Source organism: Panthera onca, chromosome A1 (genome assembly GCF_046562875.1).
Source record: "Panthera onca isolate mPanOnc1 chromosome A1, mPanOnc1 haplotype 2, whole genome shotgun sequence".
NCBI classification, from domain to species: domain Eukaryota; kingdom Metazoa; phylum Chordata; class Mammalia; order Carnivora; family Felidae; genus Panthera; species Panthera onca.
This window is the reverse complement of record NC_138339.1, coordinates 8699947-8721814: the sequence shown is the minus strand read 5'-3', so window position 1 is coordinate 8721814 and position 21868 is coordinate 8699947. Positions and strand designations below refer to the sequence as shown.

At 45.0% G+C, this 21868-nt stretch overlaps 1 protein-coding gene across 5 annotated transcripts in view; it reads left to right on the top strand.

The window, feature by feature from the left end:
* The window catches only part of CTNND2 (catenin delta 2), a 957890-nt gene that overhangs the window by 850770 nt on the left and 85252 nt on the right, over positions 1 to 21868 (top strand). For 4 of the 5 annotated variants that reach the window (XM_060634362.3, XM_078444403.2, XM_060634363.3 and 1 more), the window contains 2 exons: positions 3823 to 3897; positions 5145 to 5295. In XM_060634362.3, the coding sequence (XP_060490345.3) occupies positions 3823 to 3897; positions 5145 to 5295 (226 nt within the window). The remainder of the gene's footprint in view (positions 1 to 3822; positions 3898 to 5144; positions 5296 to 21868) is intronic. The other variant, XM_060634364.3, reaches the window with a different exon arrangement.

Here is a 21868-nt window from a genome sequence, read left to right as displayed (position 1 = left end):
ATGATAGTTGGTGATAGGACTCTCTCTGGTCCAAGGTTCTCTCCTGGCCCACACCTGCCCCCCCATAACTATTAAGCTCCTCTGAGATACAGCCACAACCTGTAAGCTCCCCTGAGACGCAGCCACATCCACTCCTTAACCCAGGCAAGCACTGTCCACACCTGCTGTTCTGATGTGTCCTTTCCTCCTGGCCGACTAACCCCCCTCTGCAGCCCTGGGTCCTTAGCCTTTCCTCCTCAGCTGACTTACATGGCCCACACACTGGAGACAACAGAAATGCTCAGAGGCTACTCTATGCCACACTGGAGCCACAGGAGCCCTTTCCTGCCCCCCAAGTCTGTTGCCAGTGGCTCTGTGGCCGCTGCTCCATGATGATGCAAGGACTTCGCTGGTTCTTGAACAGACACTGCTGTGAGCAGGGTAGGCAGCAGAGCCTCGGTCTTCTCAGCTCTCATCTTCCAGGGATCTTTGTCAGCCCCTCAGGGCACGGCTTGTCTGGAGGCGCATCCGGTGGCAGCCCCCACAATGCTCTCACACCTCCTGCTTCCTCTCCAACCCGGACCCTTTCTCTCCATGACTTGGAGGCTCCGTGTTGCCTGAGGAGAGGCCAAATTGTCTTCTGCCTATTCTTATCCCCTTCCAGATATATCCCAACCTTTTACCTACATCTGTGCCTTCCACCCTTAAAGTCAACATTCACGGCTTTATGCTCTGTCCCATCCTGAAAACACCTGGGTCAAATAATGGCGGACCTTTCTTCAGGGAGAGCCGTAAGCAAGGAGAAGGAAGAGCATTCGGTGGTTTGAATTGCTGTCACATCACCTGCACGGAAGCATCCTTTCCTGGCACAAACGAGGCCTTTCTCTTTGCCATTCCAATCATACGTAACTTCTTGTGTCAGATCTGCTAAGTCTGGACAAGCTGCTCTCAAGACAGGGTTGAAATGCCCAGTAGTTCCATTGATAGCACTTGAAGGGTCTTTAACTCAGGAGTTTCGAGGAGTGCCAGATGGGCTATTTATTGCAAGTCCTAAGTAATAACATCCCCTATTAAACCAAGATTAATTGGTGCATTTGTAAGGATTATATCAACCATGAGTGCAGATGTCTTTCTGAGAGGCAGATGAGAATGGAGGCCAAGCCCACCAACTCTGGGACAGCGCTCCCTGGGTTCAAGACCTGCCCAAGCGTCTGCAGGCTGAGAAGCCTTGCTGTGGCTCCCTTGCCTCATCTGTAAAGTGGAAGTTACCATAGTGGCTACTGCATATGGTAGAGATGGGGATTAAATGAGTTAATACGTATAAAGACATTAGAGCAGTGCCTGACAGTTGATTGAAGTGTTAAGTTTGTTTTTGAGGACTCATGGCTCTCCTGGGATCATCACTGGGAAAGCATCTCACCAAGAAGAGTTTGAAACATATCTGTGCTCTTTTCTCCTGGACCAGATCCTTCTCCTCGTCTTTCTCCTCCTCTTCCATCTTTCTTGTCATTCTCCCCCCTCCCCTTCCTCCTCCCCTTCCTTCCTTCCCCTCTTCCTTCTTCTCTCTTTGAATCATCAAACATCGTCTCTTCAGTTCATGGACCACTTTTCTTAAAGGCATCCTGGTCCATGCCCTTCCCTCTACACTGACGTGCTCTGTGCACAGTGCTCTCGTATTCCATTTACGGGAAGTTAAGGTTCCACCCAAAGAGCCACTCAGCCACAGTGAGTTATGAGGCATTTTTCTCTCTTGTTGAGCTGTTTTTATGCCAGCAGTACTCCTACTTTGTTCCTATCACCAAACTTTTGGCAACCCGCACACCTTTCTAAGCACCACAGAGGCTGCCATGCTTTTCTTTTTTTTTTTTTTTTTTTTTTTTTTTAAATCTGAGGAGATTTTTTTTTTTATTTTTTAATATATGAAATTTACTGTCAAATTTGTTTCCATACAACACCCAGTGCTCATCCCAAAAGGTGCCCTCCTCAATACCCATCACCCACCCTGCCCTCCCTCCCACCCCCCATCAACTCCCTTCTTTTCCAGAAAACCTCTAAACGAGCTTCATGTTTCTGTGTTGAGTGCACCTGTGAAACATTCCCCAGTTACTGAATTCCTTTCCCTCTTTCCACCCCTGCACTCTTTTACTCCTTCTGCTGGGTTTCATACAGGTTACACGCATGGCTTACGCATGATCTACTCCAAGACTGATTACTACGTAGAAACCATCACTGTCGTGTCACTTTGCACGTCAATAAAACTTGTGGAAACTTGCAACATCTCTTGAGTGGAATGTAAATAACGTATTCTGAGTCGTCTTGTATGGAACTAATATTGGGAATTTTTCCTATACAGTTGACTCTTGAACAATATGAGTTTGGACTATGCACCTCCACTTAATCATGGACTTTTTTCAATAAATACATCAGTACTATAAATGTATTTTCTCTGCCTTATGATTTTCTGAATAATATCCTTTCTTAAGCTTACGTTCTTATAAAAAAAATACAGGATAAATATGTGTAACATACAACCTGTGTGTTAATCTACTATTTGTCTTGTTGGTAAGGCTTTAGGTCAGCAGCAGCCTGTTACGTTTTGGGCGAGTCAAAAGCTTTATGCAGATTTTTGACCACATAGGGGGTCAGTGCCCCAAATCCCGTGTTGTTCAAGGGTCAACTGTATGTGCAAGCACACAGAACTAAAAGTGTCAAAATAAAAGTTCTTTTCTGTGTATCAATAATGTAAGATCAAATCCATTATCTGATTATCTCTTTTCACTTAGGGAGAACATACCACTGTTGTTGACCATTTTCCCATGCCAAAGAGGCATATCTGTAACTCAGACACGTTTGGGGCTATCTACAGCCATTTTTTATTACTCCAAAATCACTTCCCAGGAAGGCTTAAGGATTACCATTATTTTCCAAACACCAGATCATCTTTCCATCCAACACGGGAGGGATGTAATAGCTGAACTTCTAAGAAGAAAAAACAAAGTCCAAGCCTTCCTTTCTTGGCTCATTTCAGATATGGCCAGGTTCCCCTCTGTCTCCGTTTGGAAGGATGAAGGAGAGGGCGAGGCAGCGTCTGGGAGTCAGTAATGTACGAGCCAGCATCCTGGGCCTAGAAAGAGGTGCCAAAAAGGTCATCTTTAGGGCTTATGCTTCAGCCTGCTCAAGTGACTGAGAACGCTCCCTGTGGTGTCTTAAAAGGTCCAGAATATCACCCCAGCAGTAAAGTTTATCGTTGACGTTCATCTTACAATACGTAGACATTGACCCTACATCTGATTTCCGTTTTCTTCTTTTTTCTAGCTTCTCTTCTTAGTTTTAGGGAAGAAAGCCAACAATGAGTGGGCTGCATAAGCTCAGGTTTCTAGTCTTTTCCGGGCACTGGAGACAAGAAGGTTCACAGGTAGTGGAGGAAGTGGATGAAAAGCATATCTCAGCATGTCACGTTGCAAGTGAAATTTCTGATGCCACAAAGTGGTTTTGTACTGTCTTCACGAGGGGCCTCCCTCCCTCAGAAGGGATATCCCATCCAGACACCCAAATTTCAATGAGAAGTTTCCAAACCTTGAGATTTTTGTATGTCTAAGGATTTCTGACTGTTGCTCCCTGAGAGTGGGGCTGTGGAATAGTCCATTGCAATCAAGAGATGCTTTAGTGACTTCAGTCTGTTTCCCCAAGCCCCTCAGGCTTCCTAGAGCTTGAAGGACAGAGTGGGGGCAGGAGAAGAACCATACAGTGTGAGTTGATGGTGATAAGAAACTATGTGAATGTGACTTCTGACGTAGGACAGGATGAAGTTGTGTGTGTTTTTTAATCTCATATTTCATGCAGGGCTGGGCTGAGGATGTGGCAGGCATGGCGTATGCCCTACGTTCACTGCCAGAGGGGGCTCCCTGCCTGCCACAGGTGAGAGCCAGCTCTGGGGTGCCTGCCCTAATGGGAATGGGGGATGGAAGGGCCCGGTGGGGGAGGGGTGGGGACTCGGCCCCACCTTCGGTGGTTCCCTGAAGGACTCTGCCACAGAATCCAGAACTTCATGTCGTGAATGCCATTTTCTTAAACCCTTACATTGCTTGGTTTTTATCGTGCACACTCTTCTCTGGAGTACTGTACAACAATATGAAGTATATATGTGAATGTCCGGAAAACGTGGACCTCCCTGCATTCCGTTAAATGGACCTGAATGCTTTATCATCCTGAAGTTGCAAATACGTTTCAGATAAAAAGTAGGTGTGTTCCATTAAAGCCGACAACCACCAGTCCAAAACAAATTGTATGTCTTACTTTATAAAATGGACATTGAAAATGGCCCCAGACATAATACATTTTGATCCAAATGTTTTCTTAAAAACCTTTGACGGTTTTTACTCTTGACTTTAAGTGTCATGTTTACCTCTCCTCACCCTTACCTTTTTCTGACTCATTGACTTTTTATTATTCAGCCAACAACTTAGTGACCGTATGTTCACCAACTCACCTGCGTGCCCCACCTCCAAATGCAAGTCTCTTAAAAAAATGACCTGTCCTCAACTTTTTATCATTTTCTACCTTTTCCGGAGTTCTTTTTTATTCCTCCTAACACCAAAAAACCAGCCCACCCTTCCTGTCCTAGCATTTCCTGTCCTAGCCCTTCCTGTCCTAGCCCTTCCTGTCCTGGCCCTTCCTGTCCTGGCCCTTCCTGTCCTGGCCCTTCCTGTCCTGGCTCTTCCTGTCCTAGCCCTTCCTGTCCTGGCCCTTCCTGTCCTGGCCCTTCCTATCCTGGCCCTTCCTGTCCTAGCTCTTCCTGTCCTAGCCCTTCCTGTCCTAGCCCTTCCTGTCCTAGCCCTTCCTGTCCCAGCCCTCCGCATCTTAAAGCATCAAGTGTACACATCACACAAATGGCTTGCCCAAGTCAAGGACTGCAAATGCCAGCATCAGAGAAATAAGCGTGGCTAACTGATCAACCCCAAAGCCTCTTGCATATACTGAAGGCAGAAAATAAAGTTAAGACATTTCAGTACATGCCTACCGCGTTCAGCCCATTCTACAACCAGGTCTTGATAATTCATCCTCTTGGCTCCTATAAAACAGCCGTCTGAAAGCCTGCACGTGCTGTTAGCTTCTAGGGTTTTCCACCTCCGCTTCTAACGCCTTGGCCTTCCTTCTCATTGCAGTGGTCAGTATATATCCGAGCTGCTGTCCGAAAAGAGAAAGGCCTGCCTATCCTCGTGGAGCTGCTCCGAATAGATAACGACCGTGTGGTGTGCGCGGTGGCCACGGCACTCCGGAACATGGCCTTGGACGTCAGAAACAAGGAGCTCATTGGTACGTTCTCTGCAATTCACAGTGTCTCAGAATCTAAATGAAAACATTTCCCAGCAGGTGCATGTGGCTGAATCCATAGGCAAGACAACCGCACGTGCAAAACACAGTGCATTTATTAGAGGTCACGTTTTGTCAGCTGGCCGCCTTCTTTAAATCCAGTGCGCTGATTTTAGAATTTACAGGAAAATGCAATGTGTGTTGACATTCCTAATCCTTGCAACTTAAAAACGACCACAGTGCTCAGCACTGGATACCACTGTCCTGAGCCTCTACGTCTCTGGTTGTTTGTTTGCTTTCCACGTGGTGACCTGGGATTCTAATGGCTGCACGACACATCTCTTCCCCTATCTGTTTGAAGATCTATTTTGGATTAGAGCACACTGGCCCTTTAATCCTATTTGTGAAAGACTCCTCTTCCTCTAATTCGGTACTCAAGAAATAGGGGAGATCTTTTATTAATGAAGCATTAAGGAGATCGTATATTCATCTATTTATTCGACAGATGTTTATCCCTGACCTGCTTTGTTCCAGGCCTGTTCTAGGCTCGGAGATTTTATCAGTGAGCACAACAGACAGGAAGGCTCGCCCTTGTGGGGTTTATATTTGGGAGAAGGGAGAGATGCATCGAATAAAATATACATTCGCGTGAACTTGCCGGTATGTTAGAAACCCTACATGGGGTAAAGGAACCCATCATTGTGAGGCGGCGGTTTTTTTCATCGAGGTGAGATTCACATAACATTGTGTTAACCCCTTCAGAGTTCACCATTACCGTGGCATTTAGTATTTTCATAACGTCGTACAACTACCATATCTGTCAAATTCCAAAGCCTTTTCACCACCCTAAAGAAAACCCCGTAGTCGTTAAATAGGCACCGGCGTTTTCCGTCCTCCAAGACCCTGGCAGCCACAGTCTCCTTTCTGTCTCTGCAGACGTCCCAGTTCTGCATATTTCATGTAAATGGAGTCATATCGTATGTGAGCTTTTGCGTCTGGCTTCTTCCACTCAGCATAAGGGGTTGTGATTTTAAGTGGAAGGTCAAAGTCAAGGTAGTCGTGGGAAGGTTACATTTGAGCAAAAACTTGAAGGAGGTGAGAGTAGGTCTTGTGGACATTTAGGGGGAAGGGCAAATGGTGGGGGAGCTGGGAGCTGGGTGGTGAGTTCAGGGTCTTCAAGGGGCCGCTTGTGTCTGGGGCAGAGTGTGGTAGGAGTCCAAGTGGGAGAGGCCTCCTGGTTCCTCCCCTCTGTAGGTAGGAAGATCCCAGGCCAAAGGCCGATGGATGCCTGGAGGAGTGGTGAACCAGGAGACCTCCCTCCCCCAGAAGAGACGCAAGCCTCCGCACAGACAATGTACTCCTGCTAGAGCATCTGAGATTAAAGAGGGGATTCCAGTAGGGTCTTTGGTCAATGCCTCATGAAGCCTGGCAAGCCTCCGTGCAGGTAACAGGTGTCAGTGGAGTTTGGGTAGCAGGGAGCTGGACCAGCCACCATGCCAAAGATTCACATGGTACCGACTCTGGGCCGGGGGAAAGGGAGAAAGTGAGTGAGCGTGGGCAGAGGGTCGAGTTTCCATTCCTGGGACAGTTGGGGTCCCAGGCGTGGGTCTAAATGTCATACACAAATTTCACATAGAGACATGGGTCTATTTGTGCTGTCCTCATTCCTGAGCATGGCGTTCCAAGCCCTTTGTGATCGGGAAACCAGATACTTTTTTCCTGCCGTTTCGTAATACCCATCATATCCTCCAATAAAATCAAAAGTATTTGTGGACCTTTGTCCATTATTTATTTACAGGGAAAACAGACTTCAAATCTTTGCCTAATAAATGCAAGTATCTTTTTAAGCTCGCACTTTGTTATAAATCATGAAAATTAGACTTACAATTTGATATTTGTAGTTAGTTTGAAAAGAATTTAAGTGTCGTTGTGGATTTTGTATATTTAAATTAGGCCATTAACTCAGAAGGTTACCCGCTGCATATATGCTCTTCCTTTCCTTATGGAGTTGTTTCAGATGGGACAGAGCTGGGGCTTCTGATAAGATCTTGTCGCTCCTGTGTAAAATGGAGGAAAAATCAATAGGTAATCAGTCCGCTGCCTGGATACTAACTACTAGGTATTGTATGTCTGGGTGTTTTATTTCTTTTGCTGGATTAAAATATAACAAAATAGGGAACTATTGATTGGTTTTCTAGCTTCCAGACACCTCTTCTTTCTCAGAAGCCCGTTATTCGGGACTCTCTCTGAGGCGGGAACATTTGGAGCTCCATATTGCCCATGTTAAATTAAGCCTTTACTATCAAATGTCACCAGCCAGGAAAGGGAGCCAGTCACTTAAAAATAGAAGTGAAAATATCCAAGTCACTGGCTTTATGGAATCAATAACTTTTTTTCTCGAATGAGAAAAGCAGAATTTAACAACAACAACAACAAAAAGAAAAGAAAAAAAAAAAACCAACACACCTGTCTATTCCATCTAGAAGAAAGGAAATGTGACCTCTGCCAGCTCTTTGACTTTAAATACTGTATCACAGTAGTGATTTTTATAGGAAATGCTATACAGAATTTTGTGCATTGAAAAGAAAGTTGCAGTGACTTTGAACAAAGAACAGCAACAAAGGGCAAGAGTTGAACTTGGACTTCTCTTTTCTGTCACTTCTCAGTCAACGCTTTGGTGGTTTTGTGGTTTCATGGTGTCAAAGATCTATATTCCGATGACGCTCAGATGGGTATCTCTGGTGTGAGTCCCACATCTCTGAGTCTAGCTGTCTGTCCCCCATCTTCCACTGGCTGTCCAACAGGCATCCAGATACATCTCCAGACCTGAGCTCCTTACCTTTCCCCCTAACCACAGTCCCTCCTCAGTCATTCCCAACAGCAAACGTCAGTTTGTCCTTGCCAAGGTCCAGGAGAGGCACCTGGCGGTGCCCTTTGACTCTTCAGTCCCCATGCCTGGTCCATCGGCAAATCTGATCATTCTTCTACATTCTTCCAGGACCTGACACTTCTCACCCTCATTGCTCTTTTCCCCAAACTCCCACCATAGGTCACCTACCTGGTTATTACCATGGCACCTGCCTCTGCCGTCGCCCCCTACCATCCACTCTCGACACAGCAGCCAAAGTGGCCCTGTTAAAACCTTAACCAGAGCTTGTCACCTGTCCTGTCCTCCTCAGTGGAGGTGAAATCTTCATCAGGCACGTATAGCTGTACGTAATCCAGCTCTCTGGTTCCCCTCCACCCTCACCTTTTCCCCTCTCGCTGTTACAAACATGCTGTGGTCACTGGTTCACATGTGGTTCCCATGAGCCATGATCCTGCCTTAGGACCTTTGAACATGCTGCTCCCTCTGCCTGCAGTCCTCTTTCTCCAAGTGCCCATGTGCTTCTTCCCTCATCCCAATCAGGCATTCCTTTCCAGTAGGACCTTTTCTGGCCACTCTTCTCAAGTCTCACCCCCTTCCCCACTTTGCTTCTCTCCACAGCACGGGTCACCTTCTAATATATAGCATAACACTTCTTCATCTTGTTTTTCGTCCATCTCCCTGCCACTGGAACATTTGCCCACTAAGGGCAAGAAGCTCTGTCTTATTGGTTCCCTGGGGTGGCCCATGAGGCTAGAAGGGCACCTGGATCCATTGTAGGACTTGATAAAATTTTGCTAAATAAATGACAAAAGTAAAATTTTTCCTGTCCGGCCATCATCTTTTTTTTTTTAGCTTCTTTAAAATTTTTATTCTTTATGAGAGAGAGAGAGAGCACATGAGTGGGGGAGAGGGGCAGAGGGAGAAAGAGAGAGAATCTTAAGCAGCCTTCACACTAAGCGTGGAACCCGATACAGAGCTTGATCCCACGATCCCGGGATCATGACCTGAGCCAAAGTCAAGAGTCGGACGCTCAACCAAGATTAAGCCACCCAGGCACCCGTGTCTGGCCATCGTCTTAAAATGAACCCCAAATCAGCAAAACCTTAAGTACGCAAATTAAACTTTAAAGAAAACCATTTTATATTAATAAAGAAAATCATTTTAAAAATCTAGTTCATTTTCCTCCTAAAACTTACTAGATGTATGCAGATGTTCAGAATTTCCAAAGAAACACTGTTTTTCTCATCGCTGGTTCTGGGGTTTCAGTTTAGCTCTTTGTTGATGGTTCTTTTAGTTAGAGTGGGGGGAGGAGCTGCTACGGCATTTCGGTTGAGGAATGCTTCGCCTTCAGGGACTCCCATTTCTGGGAAAACACCCAACAAACTATTGGATGATGGTCCTCCTACCCCCTCAGCTCTAATGAGGATCATCTAAAAGGAATGGCCTCTTCCCGTTTTTGGGTTTTTGTGATTCTGAGTCTGTCTCTGACACTGGGCATTAGGCATATCTACTTAGCTCTCTCTGTCTATAGATAGACCTTCATGTCCTTCTGAATGATGTGATGGGGCAGTAGTCCAAATTAGTAGACACGCATACATTTCTTGGCCGCCTTCCAAAAATGGTAATTATCCTTCTGAGTCAAGTGTTATTTCATCATTCAGAAAGGTTTTGTTTTTTTTTTTAAAGAATGGTAATGGTTACCTTCAGTGAAAAGAGCAAACAATATTGTGTCCCTTTAACAAATATAACGAAATGCCATCCATTTCAGCACATTGTCAGGTCCTGATAAAGATGGCCGATATTTATTTTAGCCACATCCCTACCTTCTCTGCCAACAAACAGACGAAACTCAAAAAAATTAAAAAAATAAAAAAAAATTTTAAGCATACATAAACACTAGACAAGAGAGCTATCTGTCACCTGGCAAACATTGGTCATTAAGCCACTGCTATCCATCCATGGAAAATAATCCCAAAGAGAGTAATTTCATCCTATGTGCTGTTCTGTTTTGCTACATCTGCAGACAGCACAGAAACTCAAGACTGCATCAAAACCATTACTTAGTATAACAGGGACACTGCAAGTAAGTTTTCCAACAGGCAAGATTGTCTCGTCTGTGCATGTCTTGGTGTCCCATACAAGGCCACGCCCATGCAAACTGCCTCGTATTTCTAACGGCTTTTTCACGAACTCTTCCGCCATACCAGTTCCTGTACCATTATTCCCACTTATGCGCCTACAGACTTCCCGCTCACCATTCAAAGCTCAGCTCGGGGTGACCTTCCCAGTGAAGGCCACTCTTTGAATTCAGAGCACAGGTGGGCACTACCTACCTGATTTCTTAGATTCCCATCGTGCAGTTTTACGTTCACAGTATCTGGTGGGTTTTTGTGTGTATGTGCCCTGCATCATCCCCCAGTGAGACGATAAGCAGGGATCGGGTACTATGTTTATTTTTATGCCCTACAGTGCCCAGCACTTTGCTCGGCCCATACCAGGCACTCAGTACATATGTGCTGAAATAAGGCACTGAGGGGGGAAACACACTGGTATTTATTCTGAAGAATGATCTGGAGAATGTTTGGGGAATCCCAAGGAGAGAGAGGAAGGGGTGGGGGAAATGTCTGTTTCAGCTTCTTCCCACAGCTTTCGGGAATAGGAAGAGAGACAGCTCAGCTGCCCCCTGAAATCCAGCACTCTTGTCAAACTCAGACTCATCCTGCTGCCTCCTTGGAAGAGGCTTACGATTGGGTGGGAAATAGTAACGTCTTCCGTGTGTGCCTTGATCACTGCCAGAAGATCGTGTTGGCAGACTGTCTCCACCCCTGCGGGTGGGATTGGCAAAGCTGGCAGAGCACCCTCCCTTGGCTTCCCAGGCAGTGGCTTCTTGTCACACTTTCCGGCAGGCGAGCCGGGGCTGGGGTCCGGAAGCATCCTCCCGGTCCTCTTCATCCCTCCTTCCACTGCCTCATGAACCTGGCTCTTCCCTAGTTTGCCTCGGCCATTCACCTCATCCTCTCTGGTTTGCACAGCTGTTTCCCTCTGTTATCATTTGGATGGTTGGGGCACCACATCTGGAATGATCTATAAGAATGTTCCTTTGACTGGTGGCCCTGCGCATTCGTATTACAAGATCCATTCTTCTAATTCAACTAACCTTCTACTCACTTCATCAGCTAGCTGAGCCTCTGTCTCAGCAATACGTTCTCGATCGGTTCCAAGCTCCAAGGAGCACAGACAAAATTTGATTCTCTCTGGGGTCGGGAAGGGACCATTTCTCAAAGGAGTCTGCCGGCTCCCAACACAGGTAACCCCCAGGAGAGATGGATGAGAAGGGAGCCCCAAATCTCCAGATGTACCTAGTGGTGGACATCACGTGCTTTCTAACACTAGTGAAATCATGAACAAAATAAGGGTGATTTCTTGTCTAGGGGTTGATTATTCTTTAAGCAGTAAATCCATTGTTGTTTCTCTGCCCTTTTGGGGATTTTCAGATTATCCTTTTCATTCATTGCAGGAAGCGGGGGTCAAGGGCCTGGAGGCATTCCCTTCCTATCTTTTTTCTTTCTTGCCACAATGTTGAAATATTCAGGTGAAAGATTTTATCTGACCACCGTAGGCTGTTTATAGACAGCGGTTGCTGGTCATATTTAAAGGACAACATAAAAAGTTTCATTTAAGTGGAAATAGAGACTGAATGAAAGAAAAGTTAGTGAATTCTGTCAATAGAATGACCTCTTACATGCCACATTTTTACCTAGGGAGAAGTGTATTTTCTTTTGGAAAACTGTAGGGGTGGGGTGGGGGGTGGGAGTCTTGGTTGTGTCTGTGCTGTCCTGAATGCTGCATAGCTTTGTAAACATTTCCTTTCATTTAGTGATCTCACAGCTGAATTTTTTGAGATGTGCATCCGTGGAATTACAGAGCTGGCAGTACCAATCTTCATCCAAACTTCGGGATGCATTTTTATTCAATTCTCGAATCATGAGCACATGCTCAGGGGAATAAAGAGACACCTAAATCAGGGTCTCCATCTTCAAGAAGCATTCCACATATTCCTCAGGAGGTCATTACTCAAAGTTTATCGAAATTCTTTGGCTCAGGATTGAAACACATCTTGGTCATCATCCTGTGTTACTGAGAATATCACTTGGTACCCACAGGACAAAACTAGAGAACAGAGAGCTCTAAAACTGTAGGGTCAGTTTGTGTGTGTGTGTGTGTGTGTGTGTGTGTGTGTGTGTGTGTGTGTATGCTTATGTGCGTGTGCCTGTGTGTGTTTTATTTTCTCATCTCATGTAGATGGCTTGCATATGGCAGAACGTTCTGGGATATGGGCATCCCATTGCAGAGGGCAGCGTTCTCACAGGTCAGTCATTGCACAGCACTGAGGGCTCCTTCTTTACCCGTGTTCTTGACCCTGGGTGATCCCACCTGTGCCTAGGAAAAGACCAAAAAGCTCTAGAGACCGCCATGCAACCGGAAGGCCGTGCGTTATTTTCATCCCTGGAAATGTGTGCGCTTCACTTTGTTGAGTAGGTTTGAGGACGTTTTAGAGACCTACCTTCTCTGCTTTTCAGACGTGTTTCTTCAGACCCTGGCAGATGTTGTTTTAATTAAAACACATGCAATTTCAATTAGTATTTTAAAAGGAAGCCTGGTTTCCCAGACAAGGTGATTTATTGGAGCACCCTTTGCCGGCTCTTTAATAACTTGATTTCACAAAGCCAAATTCTAGGCAGCAGGAAAGCTGTGTGCTTTGGCCAAAACTTGGTATCTTCAGATTAGGTGCCTGTGTTAGAGCCCCCAAACTCAAGAGCCTAATCTCATGAATGCTACCCTCCTTTCCAGTGGAGCCATAGAATCTTCGTTAATTAACTTTGGACACCTGTTGGGGAATTTTGGTGTCTGCGCCTGGCAGATAAGAATTGCTTAGAAGGGGAGTTGTAAATAAATCGAAGAGCCAATAATTATTTTATTAAACAAGACTTAATGATTCACCCCTTGGAAATACTCCATGTGGGGAAAAGGCAAAACTGACTGAAATTTGTGGTTGATCCAAATTTCAGAACCTCTACTTAAAGACCTCGAAGAAAAGAGGGAAAAAACCCCACCTAACTTTACTCTGACTAGTTAGATATTCATGTTATGCCTAGCCAAACAGTTTCAGGAGAAAATGATTTTAAGAAGAGAATACATGAGAAATGAAACAGATCTCTTGACAACCCCAAATCTTGAGAATCTAAAAATAGAAAAGAAGGTTTTAGCAGAGTCGTGTTTTTAAGTTGTATTCCTTGTGCACGTAGACTACCATCTTTCCCCCTTGCCTGCTTCAAAAAAGATTTTTTTGATCCTGTGGAAAGAATTGATATTTTTACTCTCTGATACTAAAAATAGTGGATTAGAAAATAGCTGAAGAGTTCAAAGACGAATATAGTTTTGGCATCCGGGCTTATGTTTCGTTGTATTTATCGTGCTGGATTTGAGGAATTACAGAGCAGGCAAGGACAGCCATTACTTGGGGCTTCCGGTTTCAAAACAAAGTGTGTAGGCTGGTACCACACTTTGAGTGTACCAGTCAGTGGTTCTGCCCTGGAGGACATCTGAGGCAATACAGGAGGAGAAGGCAGACGGTGTAGAGATGGGGCAGCCATCCCAGGAAGGAGGACACAGGGAGCCTCAGGCAAGAGAGGCTGGGGACCCAGGAGGTAGGTGGCCGATGGAGGTGCAGCCTGCGGCCAGGACCTGCGCCGCTGGTGTGTGAAATAGCATATGCAGAAAGAGCAGAGTTTGCTCCTTGAGAGGAAGCAAGCTTGAGAAGACAGAGTTCATCCATTCAGCCTATCAGACTAGAATCAAAGAGATACTCGCTTCCGAGGAGAGAGGAAGCAAAGAATCATTCCCAGCCGTGATTCACTGAAATATTCTGAGTCGTTTCAAGAAACTTAGGTGAAATTCAGAGATTTCTTCTTTTCTAACTAAGAAAGTTCATGAAAGTTCATTTACTGTCTAGCAAAAAAGCCTAGCCTTTTTCCCCAAATGTATTTCTTTTTTAAAAGGCGAGGTACTTTTTTTTCTTTTGGTCCAGATTTTTTTCCTTTCTTTTTTTTTTTAATTTAAATTCAAGTTAGTTAACATATGGTGTAGTATTGGTTTCAGGAGTAGAATTTGGTGATTTATCGCTTACATGTAGCATCCAGTGCTCCTCCCAACAAGTGCCCCGTTTAATGCCCATCATCCATTTAGCCCAATAATGAAGCAGCAGAAAAAGAAATCAAGGGTTTTTTTTTCAAATTTCAAATGAAATTTCCCTATTCAGTTTTGTGCCTTATAGTGTCTTTGAACAATGTCGGGTAAAATAAATGGCTTTGGAGAGGAACGATAAAGGACAAGTGACTTGTTTCCTAAAGCACATAATATCCTTTGAGCCAAATTTTATCGTCCTTATTAGTGAATATAGGCAGCTGAACTTGACACGGTACCAGCCAGGCTGGTGCAGGCATATAGTAATGCGCAATATGTTGCTTTTAATTAGGAGTCACGAGTATTCCGACACCGACATGAGGTGGCATTCAATGTGCAAGAGAGATCAAAAGATTTTTTTAAAAATCCCCATGGTCCTCACTTTGAGACTTGAACAGTTTCATTTCCTCATCCGAAAGGAAAATTGTAGCCATGACATGGACAGTGGTGGGGTTAAAGGTTTTAACTGAATATTAATTAGCTCCAGAAACGGATACCTAGCCTCTGCGGGAGAGTCTGGTCCATTTTAGGAGTGGTCTTGTTTTTCTTACAAGGTCAGAATACAGCGGGTATGTGAGAGACAACCCACAGGCTTCTCTCACCAGCAGATGGTCACGGAGGGGCCGCTGTCCTGGGACCACGGGGAATACTGTAGTGAGCAAGGCTTCAACTTGCTCCTCTGGACCAGCGTTCCCACTAGGGTGCACCATGGATGGGTGACAAGTGTGCTGGGGTTGTGATGCCCTCCGCATCACGGTCCGGGTGGCACCTGAGTCTGCCCACCCACCCGGATCCGTGACCTCCGACGGGGTATAGCTGTCGTCCCACGGAGCTCTTACCCCGACACATTGCAGGTGCTCTGGTTTCTGTGTGTGCCATGCTGAGGTAGCAATATGGAAGTTCTGCCCAAGACGGACCTCCCACCTTCACACCCTGTACGAGACATCGTCACCGTGTCACTCTCCCTGGCACCCAAAACGTTGGGCATTCAAATCCTCATCTCTTTCGTCCTCAAATACTAACCCAAACCCTGGTCTTTTACTTGCCTTCTTGTTTCCAGTGATAGAAATGGATAGAAACTAGGGGTCTTTTTCTTCCTTTTCTTTATCCCTGCAGATGCATCACGATGCTTTCCTTGCACTTCAGGGAATTTCTTGAATTCTGTGTGTCATTCCTGTGTCGTTGGCCGTTGTGTCTCACGTGTGGCATGGCGGGTCCACTGTACACGGAGCTCCCTGCCTGGGGCACTTCGCCCCCTCCACCTTCCCGTGATGCACCCCCACCTCACCCTTCACCCTGAACTCCGGGCAGTACTCCGGCTAAGGGCTCCTCGTAGCCTCCACGATATGAACGACCTGCTGGCGCCTGCCGAACGGGGCCATGTTGGCACGTGGTATTTGAGTAACAGATTGAAGTCATACATGGTGCTTTCATAAACCCAATTCCCATTGCCCTGTGTAGATTTTCCTAATTATTCAAAATTGGTTTGGAGTTTTAACCTACACCACAGCATCTTTGACAATGGAGACCTGCCTGCCCTCACCCTCCTTCCTCACCCTGAGCAAACCACCGCCCCTACGTCCCCCAAAATCGAACTCCATGCCTTATTTTTATTATGCAAACCAAAGCAGACGAGAAGCACTTTGTCAGGACACGATTCATAATCTCAGTTGTACATTGGAATCGCCTGAACCCACCCCCAAGAGATGCTCAGGTATTAGTACTTATTTTGAGGCTCCCCGGGAGATTGTAATATACGGCCAAGGCCGAGAACGTTCTCGAAGACCTGTCGTAAATAAAACCAGCCTGCTGATCTCCTGCAAAGCTGTCTTCTTTCAATTTTGAAATAATTCATAACTACAAGTCTAACCCTAAGCGTTTTTTGGTAAGACCATTCCATTTCTTTGATTGGAACACAAGATTTTTCCTCCAGAAATTATTCCGTTCCAAACTTTTTCCTTACGGTATTGTATGTAATGAATAATGACTTTGAAATAGCTCATTTCAGGTCATATCACCACTAATGATACTGATATCTAGACCAGAAGCATAGGAACGTCATGTGGGTATTATTACTCCCTTGTGTTAGTACAGGTCTTCAGAACACAGATGAACATGTCATGAGCTTCTTTGGCGTGGCCAGGCGCATTCTCACTTCACCTTTCCGCTTAATAAAGCTGTTGATGCTGAAAGACAAATTTAATCAAGAGGACGAGTGTAAGGAGCTTGTTGAATATATCACACACAAGTGTAACACTGACCGTGGAGGTCAGTGCTTAGAAGACCACAGGGAACGTCTCAAATCTTCTGACGGGGGCCGGGTTTTGCCATTGACATCACCCTTGCTCACTCAGGGTGTCTGAGCTCCCCCACCACCCAGGAAGCCTGCATGTGTCCAGCGTGGTTCGCTGGGAGATTTGAAAGTACTGTTCTCCCCAGCACCACCCACCGCAGCCCCGGTCTTAGCTAATGTTTGGAACCCAAAACCCTGATCCTCCAAGCAGCATCCAAATCTTCCCTGCCTAGGCCCGTAGCTTCTTCGAGATCGTGTCCACCTAGGTGTGGGGGTGAAGAAAGGAAAAAAGGCCCTCAGGGTACCTGTTAGCAAGCAAAGGAAAAGAAAACTAAATCGAAAATTTACAAATTAATACTTTGAGATGTATGTAATCCTGCCTCAAAACCATCCTTCAAAAATGCTAAAGTTGAGGGGGGTGGGGCACATGGGCAGCTCAGTCAGTTAAGCATCCAATTCTTGGTTTCAGCTCATGTCATGATCTCATGGTTTGTGGGTTCCAGCCCCGCATCGGGCTCTGGGCTGACAACAGAGATTCTCTGTCTCCTTCTCTCTCTACCCCTCCCCTGGCTCACAAGCTCTCTCTCAAAATAAATAAACACTAAAAAATGCTGGAGTGTTAATCTTACCTTTTGGAGAACCATTTTTCTTGAACTAAAGCTACTTACCTCTTCCCAAACATACTCTTCTTGGCTGCCACCTTATACCTTATGCCTGAATGATTTTTAAAATGTGTTCTCCTTGATATGCAGAGGCGATGCCAGGCAGCGTGTGCTTCAAGTTGCTTTTGAATCTGTTGTGACAGGATTCCTCAGATGCCCCTCCATCTGGTCCCCTCCCCCACCCGTGACGAGCAGTGTATGTTGCTCGCGGGGCTCTCTGCGGTTGGGTATGGAGGCTGCATCAGCTACAGGGAGAAGTTATGGGTTCCTCTGAGGATCAGACTTTTGACCTTGCTTTTTTGGCGGGCTGCTAATGTACCAAACTGAGGAATGGCGGGCAATGGCGAGACCCAAGGAGCAACCTCACTGGACATTCCTCAATGGACCTGGTACTCAACATCATAGTGTGTGCCTCACCCCCTTCTGTGACACCTCACTTACCCAAAGGAGCAACATTGGAATCGTATTCCATTGTCACCAACTCTTGCTGTTGGTCCAGGCTGGGAGAGAAGAGGTAGTGAGTAAGAAGAGGTAGGGTAGACGATGAAACTGGCAAGGATATTTGTTGATGAGGAAAAAGGGTGTTGTTTCTAAAGTGTCATTATAGGGGAAAATCAAGAATTTCCACTTTCCTAGTTTCCACTAGGCAAAGGGCTAGAACTAGCTGAAAACAGTTGAATTACAAAGTAGGGGGGCCTCCCCTGGATCAACGTTTTAAATGCTAAGCATGTGACCGTACGAGCCAGTAGGACATTGACGATCTATGAGCAACAGACGAGGAATTCCAAGCATTCAGTAACTAAGTACAGTCTGCAACAAAATCCATCTTAAATGGGTGAGGGAGCTCATATGTAGAAACGCGACTGCGTCGGCAGTAACTAGGCGCACTCGGGAAGGGACGGGCTGGTTGACTCAGGTTTTGCCATCTTCCCACGTTGGCCTAAGGCAGCATCTCAGCAACCCTGCCTTGTTCCGTTTCCCACTGACTCCAAAGGCAACCCCAGGCAAGTCTGCTGAGCTATAGGCGGGGATGGAGTAGAGGTTTGGGGGGTGTGGAATGGGAGCCGTACCCGGAGAGCAGTGCCGGGGAGACAGAAGGAACTGCAGACAAGAGACGATATTGATGACAAGTAACCTGTACCCGTCTGCTCCCTAAAGCGTGGGGCAAATCGGAAATGGCACATACAAAAGGCAACCCCCTTGAATGTCAGTCTAACTGGACTAACAAATCAGTTAGTCTAACAAGGAACAAGGGGGTTGAAATGGGTCCAGCCTTCACTATAAATTTGATGAATCCATTATTTTTCTCTAAATATTCTGCCGAACTTTTTGAAACAAATGCTGCATTTCTGTGTTGCTTCGGTAAGGGATTTTAACTCCCAGAACAGACAAAGCCAGGTGGGCCCAGGCCTGGGGCGGGGATCCAGTCAGGTGCAGTCTTTCTTATCCTCTGGGAGAGCAGAGTAACGTTCCGGGAATCTCCTGCTAATGAGAGGGGGACAGTGGGGAAGGAAGGACAGACAGGTGTGTGGACTGGACCTCCCATCGTGGAGGCACATCTTCCAGTGACTTCCATGCTTCCTGTCACACCGTCTCTTCTCATGTTTCCATAGCCCTCTGCCCAGGGATGGTGGCAGCCAGCCTCTATGTTTTTTGGAAATCTCCAGGCTCAGGGCCTTTCACAGATTACAACTTTGCTCAGTTGTTTTTTTGTTTGTTTGTTTCATTTCAGAGACCTGGCAGATTCTTTATTTGGGGAGGGTTCAAATACACGCATAAGATTAGCCCCATCACTGGGCTGAAGCTAGTTGGTATCTTTGCGTGGACGATGGAAAGGGAATGAGAGGAGACCTCCCTTCTTAGGCTTCCAATAAAGGCCTGAGGAAGGACTCCATTCCCTGATAATCCTCTTTTCCCTGATGTTCCCTGAAGTTCTCTCTCTCTCCCTCTCCCCCTCTCTCTCTGCCCAGCCCTCTTTCTCTCCCTTCCTCTCTGTCTCCCTCCCTGTCTCCCTTTCTGTCCTCTCTCACTTTTTCATTCTCTCCTTCTCTGTCTCTCTCTCTTTTTAGCAAGGAGTATGTGGGATTTTATTTAACTCTTCAAGTTAGAAATTTAAAGAATTATAAAAATCAAAAATTCATCTTCATTCTCTCAAGCCTAATTATCATGGCCCAAAGGAAACCATCACAAGGCTGCTGGGGACATCTGTCAGTCGTTGATTTCATTAGGAGAGTAAAGGACATGTTTTTTGTTGTTGAATTGAGGAAGGAAAATTTAAGACTTTTTTTTTCTGCAAAAGCTGTCCACTTTTTGTATTTATTTATTCATTTAATTTTCTTGAAGTATAAAAGACTATATTTCTTATTATGGTGCCCCTGAAGTTCTGAAGTCATTTTATTGTTTCCTATTCCTGCTGACCTTGTTCCCCACCCTGCCTTGTAGTCTCTCTCTCTCTCTCTTTTTTAATTCTCAAGCTAGTTAACATACAATGTAGTCTGGCTTCCGGAGTAGAGTCCCATGGTTCATCACTTACATATAACACCCAGTGCTCATCCCAACAAGTGTCCTCCTCAGTGCCCATCCCCCATGTTCCCCACCCCCATTAACCCTCAGTTTGTTGTCTGTACTTAAGAGTCTCTTATGGTTTGCCTCTCTCTCTGTTTTTATCTTATTTTTCCTCCCCTTCCCCTATGTTCATCTGTGAAGTATCTCAAATTCCACATATGAGTGAAATCATATGGTGTCTGTCTTTCTCTGACTAATTTTGCTTAGCATAATACCCTCCAGTTCCATCCACGTTGTTGCAAATGGCAAGATTTCATTCTTGTTCATCACCGAGTAGTATTCCATTGTATGTATACATACATCACATCTTCTTAATCTGTTCATCAGTTGATGGGCATTTGGTCTCTTTCCACAATTTGTCTGTTCATAGTGCTGCTGTAACCAACGGGGTGCATGTGCCCCTTCAAATCAGCATTTTGTATCCTTTGGATAAATGCCTAGTAGTGCAATTGCTGGGTCATAGGGTGGTTCTATTTTTAATTTTTGGAGGAACCTCTACACTGTTTTCCAGAAGGCCTGCACCAGTTTGCATTTCCAGCAACATTGCAATAGTGTTCCGCTCGATCCACATCCTCGCCAACATCTGTTGTTTCCTGAGTTGTTCATTTTAGCCACTCTGACCAGCAGCACCCAGTTCTTACTTGACATGTCTCGGGAGGCAAGGCAAATAAAAGCAAAAATGAACTATTAGGACCTTGTCAAGATAAAAACCTTCTGCATAGCAAAGGAAACAATCAACAAAACTAAAAGGCAACTGGTGGAATGAGAAAAGATATTTGCAAATTCCTGGTAATCTCCTTAACAGGAGTGTTGACCACACAGGGCCTGGAGGGGGTCTCTGTCACTTTGTTGATAGAATCAAGGACTTTGAATCATTGCTAGTAATTAGTAAGAGCCAGAAGTCTGTTAATTTATTTTTGCTTGTGAACTCCCTAGAAGGCATTTGGACAATTGTTTTACCCCTCTCACACTTTTAAATTTAAAGTGTGGCCAAGGATATGGCTTTCTGTGTGATATTTAAAAAAAAATGAAATTGACACATCCGGGGCACCCGGGTGGCTCAGTCAGTTAAGCATCTTACTTCGGCTCAGGTCAAGATTTCGTGGTCCATGGGTTCGAGCCCCACGTTGGGCTCTGTGCTGACAGCTCAGAGCCTGAAGCCTGCTTTGGATTCTGTGTCTCCCTCTCTCTCTCTTCCCCTCCCCCTCTCATGTTCTGAATCTCTCTCTCAAACAATGAATAAACATTAAAAAAAATTTTTTTAAAGAATGAAATAAGACACATCCCTCTTTTAAATAAAGCTGAGAAATCTGATAACCATAGTAGTTTAATGTCCAGCATTATCCTTTTTAATAATATATGAGCAGGTTTCTCATTAATGTTAGAACTTGTACATAATTCCTTTACTCTTTACACATGTGACCGTTCCGCATTCCTTAACAATTTTACCCTGATTGATGTATTTTATGCTTAAAAGTCTCACTGATCATTCTTTCAGCAAACAAGACGTACACATATTAAAAAGTGTTTTGTTTGTATTTTTATGGTATTCGGTTTTAAATTAAAATTGCCGTATGGATTAAGTTATTATTCTAGTTAGTAGCAGGGTACAATTGATCAAAATAAATAATTAATCAAATAAATCTTGATTAAAAATTTTAAATATAACAAGTAAAATTGTATTGGAAATTTATTCCTTAGATGAATGAGCCCTTTTATCCCAATCAATTCATAGAATCTAAAATGAATATTACTTATTTCTTGAATACACAGGGTTCAGTATCAATCATTTCTCAATTCTTTATAGATTTAAATACTGAGAAACATCATTCATATATAAGGCAGAGGGAATAGAAGATATTATATATTTCAAAAATCTCATTGGGATCCATCATCAGTAGTTTTTAATGTTTATTTGTTTTTGAGTGAGAGAGCACGCGTGAG